We start from the raw sequence: 14,357 nt of genomic DNA on the forward strand, positions 1-14,357 counted from the left end.
CAAAACAGGTGCTAAGTAGAACAGAAAGTCTTGTTCTACTAAAAGGAGAGATTGTTTCCACCAAAACTAATTTCTAAATTGATATAAAAGATGATCATGTGGAAACAGGTTTAGATTCTCAAAACGCACCATACCCATGAAGATACCTCTGTAAATAATATGTTTTGATGTTGGATTTCTTTTACATCTAGGCACTAAATTTAGTAATTACAAAAGAGCAATATGCTGCAGTTAACTTTTAAAAGGTGAAATTTGGATGCAATAGGCAAGTCATAAAAATAACACTCATTTTGTTTATCAAATAAACAAGAAAGTTTTAATTAGATCTTAAAACAAAGGAGAAGCCTAATAATATGCTCTGTAAAGTAGTAAATGGGAAATATACATCTTAGTAATTGGGTGTGAAGGAGGAAGACAACTACACCTCCATAAAACAGAGTCCTATACTACTCCAGTGGGATCCCAGCAATATCTCTTCTCTGTGCCATCTCCTCTGAGTATCTCAGCTTCTTCGTCAGTCAATTCAAAGTCCCAAACCCCAATATTTTCCTTTATTCTTTCAGGGGCTGAAGCCTTGGGAATAACTCCAACACCTTGTCTGAGAGCCCACCGAAGCAATATCTGGGAAGGGGAATGTCCGTGGATATTTGCAACCTTAGTCACTTCATCCTTTTTCAGTAGATCACCACATCCTAAAGAGGAGTAGGCTTGGAAATGGATCTCATGCTTTTTACACCAATTCAAAAGGTCAAATTGTGGTAGGCATGGATGAAATTCCACCTGCAACACTGCTGGTGATATGCGACATGATCCAAGCAGCTCTGTAAGGTGAGATGTTGTGTAGTTAGATACTCCCAGTGCCCTAATAATGCCAGCTTGATACAGGTCCTCCATAGCTTTCCAGCTCTCTTCTCTTGCTTCATGGTTCCGGGTATCATCACTTCGCCACCCCTGCTTACCTGGCCAATGAATCAGGAAGAGATCCAAGTATTGGCATCCTAGTTCAGCCAGGCTCTTCAGACAAGCCTCACGTGCTCCCTTGCCCATATCTACAGGGGCTAATTTAGTTGTAATGAAGACATCAGCGCGGCTTAAGCCATATTTAGGTAAAAGCTGGCGCAAAGCCTTGCCGAGATCACCCTCATTGCGGTAGACAGAAGCTGTGTCAAATGAACGATAGCCATATTTCAATGCAGCATCTACAGCTTGAATAACATTTTCAAGTCCGCGTAAACGAAATGTGCCCAGACCAAGGAGAGGCATGATAACGCCATTGTTTAATGTCACAGTTGGCTGTAGAACTATGGAGTTAAGAGAAAAAAAAACAAGTTTAATTAACAAAATTGTATTCGTCATACATTTCTTGGTGACCTGTCAATTTCCAGGAACATCTATGAAAAGACCAATGTTGCTCATCAGTCCCCTTTAGATTTACTTTGATCATTCAATACAGGAAAACAGAGAATGCAGGCATAAAGGTGTACTGTACAACAACAGATCATAGAATTAGTGAGGATCAAGTCTGATCCCCAAATACAATATGGAGCATCGATTCAATTTTTTTTACAGCTTCATAAAAAGGATAAACAATCACAATGCTCCTATGAGATATATCCCAGGCTATAACCATATTAGCCATATAATAATAATATAAAAACAAAACTGGTAATATATGTAGAAACTAGTTAAATACAATTTCCAGAGTCTATATCCCAAGGGAGACCAGAAGATGGCTTGGCATCATATGCAGGCTAATTTCTCTCCCAACATAGCTCTATAGCAGGTTGAATGTTTATGGCTATGAACCAACTAGCGGTTATTGTTATACTGTATGAAAATATCACATTCTTATCTCATATTATGATCTGAAGCTTCTTTGCACAGGTAATGTGTGGCCTACTTGTGAACCAATGGACACTGTGTTATCCCTATGGCTTTTAGTTGTGTAAACCTAGCACAATGTACAGATATATAGTAGCAAAGTGGTCCTTGCAGAACACATTCCATGAGAAATCAGAATTAAAGTGCAGTTGTTGTGAAAGAACACATGTGGGTTTGCATTGCTGACCTCCTCCTAGAAATCATAGTGGCCTGGCTGTTTTAGATTTGGAACAAGAACAAGCCAAATGAAAGTCAGAAAAAAGTTGGTATTCCTTGTATCTATACTTGTTTTTGGTCAGTGACTCAAAGTATTACAGCCAAAGTATTAATACCTAAAACATTTTAAAAGATATTGCTTTGCAGACGACAAGCTATTCCAAACAATTTGAAAGGGATCTGTCCCCATAGAAAGATACACTACATGTGAAGCACGGATGTTCACATGCAGTGGGTGAGCTAAGCGCAGCCAGATGAAAGACTGCACCTTCAGCCAATCGGTTTGTGCGTAACAACTTCGCATCCTGACGCGTGGGTTTATACAAGCGAGCCGATTGGCTGAAGATGACATTTTTCATCTCGCCACTCTCAGCTATGCGAGCTCTTGCAAGCTGACGCGCTGGAGTGAAAGTGACATGACACACCGCACGCGAAGGTCTGCACACCACCGCGCTGCTTCGCGTGCAGTGTGTCACAGGCTTAACGCACCTCCCAGCCACAATCTACTCTACTGCAGTGCCACATGCGGTACCGTAATACCAATACCATGCGGTGAGGTGGAAAAAAGTAGGGCCTGTGTGCATTCTTTTCTCCACTGCATCACAACGCACGGTAGAGCAGTATCCCAGATGGCACCATGGCGGAGTGCATTGCAGCCAGGAGGTGCGTTGGGGTGCCATTCAAATGTATGGATATGCAATGCACCTGCCACACTGCAATGCATGCTAGGTGCATTGTGTGGCAGCATGCGTTAATCACAAAAACACCGTAGCAGTGAGAATGCGCCCTTAAAAGCTGCCCGTCCAGACAGAAGTACAACAAAAACAAGGGTTGGAACAAATGAGCACTGAGGTCCCCACTGCATTCTCCAGAGTGACAACACAGTGGGATCTCCTGGGGTAACCTCTCTCAGCGCCAGGCCTCCTTCCAAACAACGGGGAGAGCTGCTGTAGTACCTCCCGCCAGCTATTATGTCACTACATTACATACAAGCCTTTGGGAGGAACCACATTTCCTTGCAGTGGGAACACATATTCAACTCGTTTGATGGTCAGATACTTGCAGCAGCTGGGGAGATGCAGCAACTTTTTAATATACGGGCCGACAGAGAGACAAGTGTGGTCTCACTCCTTTTACAGCTGGGCTATGTATGGGGTAAGAGTGTATGAGTATGAGCATATGGGTATGTCGTGACAGGGTCACTTTATATCAAAGCTTTGCAGCTTCAAGAGCAGACCAGATGTCTCCCCAAGAAAGATGTGAGGGGAACATCTGCCATTCCTTGATCACCAACAACACCGACAGCTGCAAAAGCCACACATGAAGATATGGCCAGTACATTCTTAAAGAAGAACTCTGGGCAGAATAAAAATTAACCCTTGCACCCTGCAAGGGTTAAGTGCTCATTGTAATCTTGGTTCGACAATTTGAAGAAGATATACTCACCTGATCCTCATTCTCGCAGCGGTGATCACTCACCTCTCTCCAGCTGTGGTATGTCCCTCAGTGTCTTCACGTCTAATAGACTGTACAGGCATAATGGCGTCACAGATCATAAGACCGCCAAAGCCCAGGGAAGAAGAGGCTGTGGGACCAGTCTAGCAGCCAGGCGGGACCGAGGATCAGGTGAGTATATATTTGATAATTTACATCTTAGACCAAAACAGTCACTTAACCCTTACCATGCACGGGCAGCCCCATTGCAAGTGTTAATATTTATTCTGCCCGAAGTTCTTCTTTAACTGCTTCCAGTCCGGCTGTTGTATATAAACGGCCAGACTGGACACTCCTAAATGCGAGTGAACAGCTGCCAAATCGCTTATATGTGGTGCAGCTCAGTGCGCCCCCTCCACCGATCCCCTGCAGGGCTCTGTGAACAGTGATCGGAGGGAGATCACCACACGATCTCTCCTCCGCTCTCTGAATGCAGAAGTGACCCCTGATATCTCCATGAAGAGGACCTGTCACTGTATGTGTGCCATCACGTAGGGGGCTTCTTATCCCCCCTACACGATAAAGTTAAGTGTAAAAAAGAAAAAGTTAAAGCACCCCACATACAAACATGCGTGCGCCTATTTGGAAATACAACGATTGCGCCCATTACTCCGAACATGCTACATATCACCGCGAATGTCAGAGTGCGAGCAATCATTTTAGGGCCATCACTGTTAACACTAAACTGATGAGCGCTAAAAGCTTTTAAACCCAATTTTGGGTATGGTCGTTTTTTGCAATTTCAGGGGCGTGCACAATATTAAGGCTTGACATGTTTGGTGTCTATTTAGGATTTTCTATCCTTTATCGGTGTCTATTTACCTGACGTGACCCCGTCTTTTATATTTTACCAAACAATTGGGTAATAAGAAATGCTTCATAACGTAATGTAGGGAAAACAGGGTTAATTTTTGGGCACGTTTTTCTTTATATAATGTATTAAGTACTGCAGCACATGACTGCTGAAAAATGGGCTGGACAGGAAGGGGGTGTAACACCCCAGTCATCAAGTGGTTATAGAGAAAGAAGACTGACTGGATGCTCAAAGTTTATTGCCAAAAAGCAATGTCAGCAAAAACTGATATCTACCCCTCCCCCCACACCTGATCCTCCACAATACTCAGTATCTGAATGTCAATACAAATTCTGATTCTCTCACTATAAAGAGCATGTTTCTCATGTACACTAAACAAGGAAATAGGAGCATCACGTGACCTCATTCGGATCCGCACTGCTCCTACACACAGGTACATTGCTGGTACTATGAAGCCCATCTGACTCTCCTCTGCATGCCCACATACGGTACCTCTGCGCTGCTCCATTTCAGCATTCCACGGCACACGAGGAGATCACATGACTGGGGACGGGGAGGAGCCGCCCAGTCAGCCCTCATTATGAGTGACAAGAGCCTGACCAATAGAGCTCCCCACAAGGGCACCGCCCCTTGCACATTCTCCGGCTGGCTCTGAGGGAGAAGTGAACATATCTTATGTTATATAAATATAATGGCCGGAGATAATTAGCCATTGCCTTCCATGTGAAATCCTCTGCTCTGAGTGCTACAATACTCTTCAGAGCTTGGAGGGATTCGTACTATTATTACACTTGTCAAAAAAGGGTTTTTGCTGTAGGTACTTTTAAGTTTGGTAAATGTAAACAATGACGTTTTCTGGTACAAGGAATTACGACATTATTCACAAAGAGGATTGAAAAATGGGGTGCTATGAGAAAAACAAAATGGAAGAGAAAAAAATGTCATGCCCCATTCACACATGTTAATGGGTGACTCTCACAAAGTGCTACATGAGACGCCGGTGAATAGCTGACAGCACTCATGGCGTTCACATGTAATCGGACATATGCTGTGATTTCCTGCCTAACCTGGTTATGACAGCATGTCCGATGACATGCAAACGGCCCTGAACAATATTTGCATGAAAAGACAAGTAGCACAGGCACTCCCAAATCGCTGATAATCACATCTTTTATTGACGCATTTGCAAAATTTCACATAGGGACATTTTGGGGTCATGCAGGATCCCCTCCATGAAGTGGGGCTACTATGAAACAGGGCTACTATGTGAACTGTTGCACATGCGTCAATAAAAGACATGATTATCAGCGATTTGGGAGTGTCAGTGTCCTACTTGTCTTCTGCTTTAGTACGGCATCATCCGTTGATCACCGCTGCCTGCACCCATTATTCTACACAAACTACATGGTCAGGGGGGCGATGGGTGCATGGACATTCTGCTCATTATTCGCATAAGTCTCATGGAGAAATTTGTGAGATTCATCTGATCAGCCCCATGCACAAGTGGGGGTTATGCTGAGTAAATAGATACCCAGCATGCCAAACTGAAAAATTGCGTGCACACATGAAACGGCAAGAAAATATGGTACCCCAAATTGTCCCGTAATGTCACCTTTGCACACCATGAAGCTGATCAAGCACAGATCATGGTTGGTCAGCTTCTTCCCCAGGTTCTCTCGCCAGGGAATAACAGCTCAGAAGTGATGCAATCAGCGTCATTTCCAGCCACATTCAGTGGGGAGATCAGCAGATGGATGTCAGATGAACTGAGCCCATTGGAAACAAGCAATCTTGGCTTGTTATTGCATTGGACCTACATTAGGCAACGCAGCCCAATGTACCAATGTGCTTTGAATTGGCCCTGGGTCAGTGTCGAGGATCTTTTTTTTGAACTTCAAGTGGGTTTTGCACTCCCATACAAGTCTATTGAAATGCAAAAGACTGCCTGAAGCAGGTCAAATGCAGGTCAGAAGGTGGTGAAGTGCACCTATCTATTAATTCTAAATCAGTAGTGATCAACCTGTGTAACCTCAGGACCAACATTTGTCCACTGCAACAGAACGCACGGCTTTAGGGTACCGCGCATTCCGGATTGGGTGTACGAACTTTGGGTGGGAGGTGCGTTTGGGGTATCATTCAAATGAATGGCAATGCAACAGACCTCCCACACCAGAATGCACGGTAGGTGCAATTGCGTGATACAGTGCGTTAATTGCAAGGTACTATGCGATTAATGCACTGTACTAGTGTGAACGGGCCCTCAAAAACAGTGACAGACACACACAACCACAAACACAATCTCACACACATAAAAAAAAAAAAAAGTTTTGGAGTGTGTAAGTTTCCTAGTCTCCCTACCTTATGAGAACTGGAGTGGATCCTCAGCCTGGAGTCCAGTGTGGGCTGCTGTGCTGTGACGCTCTGTCCATATGTGCATTGCTTGTACAGCTCCCTTGCACGCCCTGTAGAGGTGGCGGGAGCCAGAATGTGACGTCACTCCGGTCAAGGCACCTCTATAAGACACGTGAGGGAGCTGTAAGCAATGCACGTATGGATGGAGCTCCCTTACGGCCATTGCTCCATCCCATCTCACCTCAAGCTGATACTCACATTTGCCTCTCACCTAGGAAAAGTGGAAGGTATGTGGTGACCCACTGAACACGGGGGTCACGACCCACTTTTGGGTCACGACCCACCAGTTGAGAACCAAGGTTCTAAATGATCCCATCTGAAGCTGATGCTATAAACACAAGCCCAAATGCCATTAACACAGGCCTTCAGAGACCCCTGGGATGAGCTTATATGGGTGCCGCCTGGCCTGTAACAATGGGACAACTGGCAGTGATATAACAGGAAACGGATCATGCAACCAGTTTTTTTTTTGTGGGAAAAGTGGCAACCTTAGATAACCGTTGTATAGCTGTGGGTGTTCCTCTAGCCAGCTGACCACTTGCTATCAGAAGGAGCGTTTTCCTCTTTGGGCAATAAGTTGGCAACAGCCTCCTCCCTGTTACGACCCTTACCCGCTAAAAAGCGAGTTCTTGACAATGTTTATTAGAGTGCTTTGATAATTTGCCTGGAAGTCGGTAGAAGTGTGCCTGCACCATTTACTGACCTATGAAGTCTGTGTGCAGCCTAAGTTAACCACAGATAAGAAATCATGGTCAGACATGATTATATTCTTCACCTTCCAACATTTTTTTTTCCACAGGTGCTCACATTATCACAGGGCAACCATTATAGTCAGCCATGAAAATCCAGCCTGGCTGACCAACATTTCCCTCTAGAACAGGGGTCTCAAACTCATTTGACTCGGCAGCCACTCGACAATTTTTTTTCTCCAATGGGGGTCGCTTGCTAAATTTCGTACATCAAAATAAAATGTAATTATATCCGGTATGGTACTTCGGACCCCAATACACACACAATAAGGTCCTATTCACATCTGTAAATTTAGGTGCAATTAGGGATTCCTGCGTCAGGAATTTGCGTTTTTCTGCAGCAGGAATACCTAATCTGGTGTTTACAAGTGGCAGCTGTCACCTATTCAAGGTAATGATCAGGTGATAGCTGCTGCATGTAAACGCCTGCATACAGCATGTAATGGTATGCGACATGATTACATGAGATTAGAAAACACTCTCCCTGGTTGCACAATCGATGCGTCCAGGAAGAATGATTGATTCCTGACCAAATGTAATCATATCACATATCTTTACGTGCGGTATGCAGGCGTTTACATGCAGCGGCTGCAGGAAAATGCTCCTGATGCAGGAATTCCTAATTGCACCTAAAGATACAGGTGTGAATGTAGCCTAATACACTCTCCCCATACACATATGTATGATTAGTGAGGTCTGCTGCAGATCTCAGTGTCGGGAGGAGCAGCTCTGCGGTCTGCATCCGATAGAGATGCAGACCGTGTAGCTGCTCCTGCAAGTCAGGTATGCGGTCCATAACCTTGTACCTGACTTGTCACGTGGCTGCGGGCCACATAGTACCGCCTCGCGGGCCGCAAGTGGCCCACGGGCCGGTACTTTGAGACAGCTGCTCTAGAACATTAAGCCAAGGATTTAATAATATACTGTGAGGAGGCATTTATCAAAACTGAGCAGACAAAATCTGGAGCAGTTGTCTAGGGCAACCAATCAGGTTATCTCTTCAGTTTGTTCAGTTAAGATTTTAAAATGAAAGAGAGAAGCTGATTGGCTGCCATGCACAGCAGGTCCAGATTTTGTCTTTTCCCCTCTGTATATTTAGAGTAAAGCTTTGTTTACACAGGCAGCAAAGGGGTGGTGAAAACAGGCGGTTAATCCACATTTTTACCACCCACCTACAATTTTACATGGTTGCGGCTCAGGTTGTATACATGGTCAGGGCAAAATGTTTACAGCATGTCACGTTTGGCGGGCGGTACTATTTGGCCAACGTGCTCATTGAAGTTAATGGGATCGGTATTTCAGTGTAAAATCCCCATTGGGGATTAAAAAAAGAGCCATTAAATAGGCGGCAGTATCGCCTCCTGAACTCCTGTGAGCCGGCTCTAAACAACCTCTGAAAAACATTCCACTGCGGATCACTTTTCAGAGGTGTGCGAACAAGGACTTACAGAATAAACATATAGAGCACATACAATGGGAAATTTAGGTGTAGTGGTGGTACATACTGTTCTCAAATCTTGGCTTAAATGTACACAACATTTAACTACTCACTTTATATGTACACAAAGATTACCACTAGTCCTCATTCCCCCCACTCTATATGAATATAATATTAAAGCTGCTGCATCCCCAACTTTACTCTGTCTCCATGCAGCCTTCTCAGCCCCAGCACTGCTTAGACGCCCGCCTCCTGCAGAGATCACATTGTATGGCAGGCAGTAGGACAGCAGCGGCTGTAAATAGAAAAGCCCTGCTGTACACACACCCCGGCCACTAGATGTCACTGCAGCGGCCAGGGAGTGTGTACAGCGGCACTTTTATACTGACACTGCTGCGCTAGGAGGGGGCTGAGGAGCCTCTCACCTAGCGCAGCAGAAGTGGATGCTGCGACCCCCTCAACAGTGACTTTTGGGTCGCGACCCACAGGTTAAGAAACCGCTGGCCTAATTTGAGACAAATCAGTAGGAACAGTGCTCATCCTCCCCAAACTGAGCTGGAAAATGTTACAAAGCCCCATATCTGTGGCAATCAAATAATTAAAGAGAGATGGTCCTTCAGATTATATTTGTATTCAGTACATGAATAGAGTAGGCCTGTATTTCCTATATTTATACTACATTGGCAGGTATGTGCTGCCAATGTAAATGAGGTTTTAAAGCTCGGGAGTCTGTAACAAATAGCTCAATTGCAGTTGAGTCTGACTACATTTAGGACTGACAAAAGCAGTGTTTGAAAGTGTCTAGTGTAAAGCCTGTTTTCAACATGCATGGACAATTGGCTGAGAGTTGGACAGGTTCTCAAATAGAGAATAATGCATCCTAGATGTGTCCAGCGCTCTTCCAACTGTATTGACAGCTGACTGCAGCATAACAAACAATTGTCTCTGTGGTAGATGACTTTACACACTGTGCCAGGAACTCTACATGCAGAGGAACACAGGTACATTCACAGTTGTAAATACAAGCTCCTACCTGTTTATTTTATAGCGCAGAACATCTACACTGCCAAATGATTATTTTATCCTGAAATGCATATCCAACAAATATGTATGTCTGTATACTGTATATCTATGCAGTTGAGAACAGTGTAAATGTGACCAAAAGAATCCATTTTGGCTTAGCAGACATTAATAAACGTAGCAAATGTGGGCCCATTCCTTAAATAGGTAATTTTCACAAGTAAAAAATTTTTTTTTTTATTGTTTAGAGCCTTGACAATGACAGGTACATAGGCGTTAAACTGACAATCAAAAACAGCCATGTGATATCCAAAACTGTATTACAAAGCAATAAACCAAAGAGGGTACAATAACAGTGGCTGAGTAGGACCCAACACGGGGGTTCCTATTCCATTGTACTGGTATCACACTAGGTCACATATTGTGGTGGAAAGGAATACCTGCATACCACAATCGGGTGGGCCAAAGGATCAACAGATCTCACTAACTCTGCAGGGTTAATGTGTGCTAGTGCGGTCTGGATTGGATATCGGGGATGATCATGGTATATGTGGTGCTATCATTGCCCGGCGGGTGGGGAGATCAGGTGGGGTAATTGTGGGAGGGGTGGGAGCAGGTCTGGAAGTGTGGGTAGGGGAAAGAATGGGGGGAAGAGAGGAGGGTGGGGTGAGAAGGCAAGGAGGGGGAAGGGGTCCCGTCCGACCCACCGGTAGGGAGAGAAGGAAAGGGAGAAGGCACAGTATAGTACAGTGTAAGTAGGAGTAGTGTTACCGTCTTAAAGCTTTACATGCCTCTGAGTCTCTGAAGAAATGCCACAACATCCAGGGTTTAAGGTATTTGGACATGTCGTCCCTGCCAGAATGGATAAGTTCTTCAATGGCCGATACTGTATCTATACGGGAGAGCCACTCCCGGATCGTTGGTGGGGATGGCGATTTCCAGTGTCTAATGATTGTCCGCAAATGCAGCCACTGTGGACTCCTTGTCAGGCGTGGGAAAACCATGAATGTTGGGATCTGATCTAATTCTGCGGAGAAAGGGCTCCAGTGCTATCCCGAAAAGCAGAGGAGACAGCGGACACCCCTGTCTGGTGCCATTGCAGATGGGGAAGGCATCCGACAGAGAGCCGTTTACTCGGACCCTAGCTATTGGGTTGTGATACAGCAGAGCCATAGGTAATTTTAATTGGTGTAGCGTGAAATAATAGGATGAAGTAAAGAAGTAATAAGCTAGCAGAGAGCAATAATCATGTATAAAGTGCATTAACCTATAGGAAAGAAATCATGCATTATGTGACTCAAGTAGGCTAAAATCTGATTGGCTGCTACTAAAATAATGTCCTCCACAAATCCCTTTGTTCCTGCTTTCACCGTAGCGACAGCTAATGTTTTGTAACCCCTTCCAGCATAAATGGAGTGGCTCTTTAAATTAATGTTGCTGAAACTGTAATCAGTCTGGCTGATTTGTAGTCTATGATCATTTGGTAATTCCTAGGTGTTCTGCTATTGTCTGTACCTACCTGTAGTGGGGTGTGACCCGGCCTCAGAATGGGGCAGCCAATAGTAGAACATTGGGGGTGTCTATGCTTCACCAGGCAATCACTAGGATTTTCATGGCCAGTGGTGCATGCTGAGGGAGTGTTTAAATAGTCAGGAGTTGCCGTGTGCTCAGTGCAGCCCGCCCCCAGGCCTCGTCTGGGGATGGGATGTACAAGGTTGGAGAGGCTGACTAGGCCTCAAGCCTGCAGAAGGCCAGATGTGGACCCGGGTGGGGTCTGTAACTATCTGGGAAGGAAAACCAGAGGAGCCCTTTGACTGCTGGAAGTGCCAGGAAGGCCAGGATGGCATGGACCTCAGGAACAAGTTTGGTGCCTCTCCCAGTGAAGATCTCAAGCACATCCGCTCTCAGGATGAGAGCTTATTCTGTACTTCAGACTCCAGGAGCAGTCTGTTTAAAGGTGGTCCACCACAGGCATTCGGGGATCAGGGGTTCGCTACAGTTTCATACATCTGCAGACGATGGCCATAGTGGAACTGTGCAGCCTAGGCAGAATTGTGTTAACATCTATGTGCTTACATAAAGTAGGATTAAATATATAAAAAATTGGCTTGAAATTGGATAACACTGTATAAAGTGCTGATTATAATTAGCACAAAGCAGGCTGTACAGCTGCTTCTTTATTTAACATTTCTTTTCTTTTTTATTAAAGGAGAACTATGAGGTGAGTGCTTTTCACTCACCTCATAGTTCTAGCCGACCTGTGACAATGAGACTGTCACTGGTCGGCTCAGTAGATCGGGAGGTGAGCGAACACATACCGGGTTCGCTCACCACGTAGCTGTAGCTCGCGGTATACTGAGCTTAGGGTAACGGGAGGACGCTAGTTTGTGTCCTCCCGTTACCCTAAGGAGAACTATGGGGAAAAACACTGACCCCATAGTTCTCCTTTAAAATATATATATTTTTTTAGTGTAGCAATCAGTTTAAATTTGTTAGATACATAGGCTTCCATCTTCTCTCTGTTGGACACCATTCTGTTTTCCCCACATTGACTTTGCATGTTACATGCCATAGATAAAATGTAGGCTGCGTTCTGGATGCATGCTCAGTAGTATTGGAATTGCTTTTTTAGGGGGTTGGGATGCCATCATCCCCAAGACACAAGATATTGACTGCTGAAAAGTTTGATATCCTTTTTGGACGCTTAGTGTGTTACTTTCTTGAACCTAGGATCCAATGCATATTTGGATTATGACAATATCTTTACTCCATTGAATGTTATTATGTATAGGTGGGAGACCCAAGATTGAATACGGAATAGGGATTTGTTTATACCATTCGTAATGTAGTCCATACTCTCCCCCTCACCTTGCATCCACAGCATTAAATCTGTCAGCACGAAGAGGTGATTTTGACAGGTTTCTGATGCAAAAAGAGAAAATGTGGATGTATAGATTAGATGCACTGACACCGAAGGGGTTAAATACCGAATTCAATCTACAAATGTTTTTATAAAGAAAATGAGAAGGATTCTATGGGGTCTATTCACGAAGCTGCCGAAGGATCTAGCCTGAGCTTCGGCTGATCCTTCAGCTAGCTTCGGCCCCAGGACCCATTCGGTTCAGTAGAATCGAAATGGAGTAAATAGCCGAACAGTGTTCGGCTCACTTCACTTCAGGTCGGTCATTCACTCGGCTGCCTACGGCAGCTTAGTGAATAGACCCCATGTATATTCAATGTATATGCTGGTTGATCGAGATGAGAGTGTTAAGATCTTGATGTAAAACTTATTTGACTAATACAATTTGAGCCATCATTGTCTCTATCTTTATTTTTATCTAAAAAATCCACCCATTCATATGCTAGTGCCCATGATAAACTGGCAGGGGTTAACAGATGAGGAAGAAAAAATCCCTTTAAAGGCATACCTCAAGTCCCCGATTACGTTCTGACGAAGCCCCAAGTAAAAAGGGGCGAAACGCGTCAAAATTTCATGCCTGACAGGTCCTCCATCATCCAGCTGAGGAAATGCTGGATTTATCTGTTACTATTTCTTAATTGCGGTTTCGTTAAAAGTATATGCTTTATATCTATTTATACACTTACATTTTATAAAGTAGACAGATCGGGGGCAATAGTATCCATACAATCAACCGTTATAGTGGTACAAAATTCAACATATTGTGATCACAAACAAAGATTTAACATACTCAAGTGGAAAGGAGTTGCAGCCTCCAACTTGTTCAATAAATTGTATCCTTATCATCACAAGAAATACATCAGCTACTGTGTCCAATATTGACTTCCACTCTTTGAACCATTAAGTAAACTACATGCGAATTGTAGAGATACATTGTAATCACATACTCTGTGAGCTTCAAGTTCGCATGTGTCCTCAACATCGCTAATCGCAAGTGTAGCATGCACTTTTTGTTCTGACCGCACCAGACACAGGCACTGATATGGCACGCGTTCGGGTGCGGGCGATCGCACTGTGGCCGGAGGGCATGGCTGCAGTGCCCCTGACTTCAATGCACCGCTTTGCCTCCTCCAGCCCCAAAACAAAGTGAGCCGGCTGGAGTGCCATCTAGTGCGTTCCGGCACCAATCGGGCTGGAACGCACTGGGGCTGGTGTGAACTAGCCCTTGTATGCATCAATAGAGATTGTGCTCTATTCATTTCACCCATTGCATTGTTTACAGTGTGCAATGGGTGAAATAAATTATTATTATTATATTATTATTATACAGGATTTATATAGCGCCAACAGTTTGCGCAGCGCTTTACAATATAAGGAAGACATTGCAATTACAATACAATTCAAGACAAGATG

At 44.3% G+C, this 14,357-nt stretch overlaps 1 protein-coding gene across 1 annotated transcript; it reads right to left on the reverse strand.

The window, feature by feature from the left end:
• Positions 1–435: 435 nt before the first annotated feature.
• On the reverse strand, positions 436–4,968 carry LOC108794199 (uncharacterized oxidoreductase YtbE-like). Its single transcript, XM_018565204.1, has 2 exons — positions 4,898–4,968; positions 436–1,301 (listed from the first exon to the last, which is right to left on the reverse strand). The coding sequence occupies exons 1-2, from the start codon at positions 4,911–4,913 to the stop codon at positions 442–444; spliced, it is 876 nt and encodes a 291-aa protein (XP_018420706.1). The 5' UTR covers positions 4,914–4,968; the 3' UTR covers positions 436–441.
• Positions 4,969–14,357: the final 9,389 nt, after the last annotated feature.

This window comes from Nanorana parkeri, unplaced genomic scaffold, assembly GCF_000935625.1.
Source record: "Nanorana parkeri isolate BGI_ZX_2015 unplaced genomic scaffold, ASM93562v1 scaffold25, whole genome shotgun sequence".
Taxonomy (NCBI): domain Eukaryota; kingdom Metazoa; phylum Chordata; class Amphibia; order Anura; family Dicroglossidae; genus Nanorana; species Nanorana parkeri.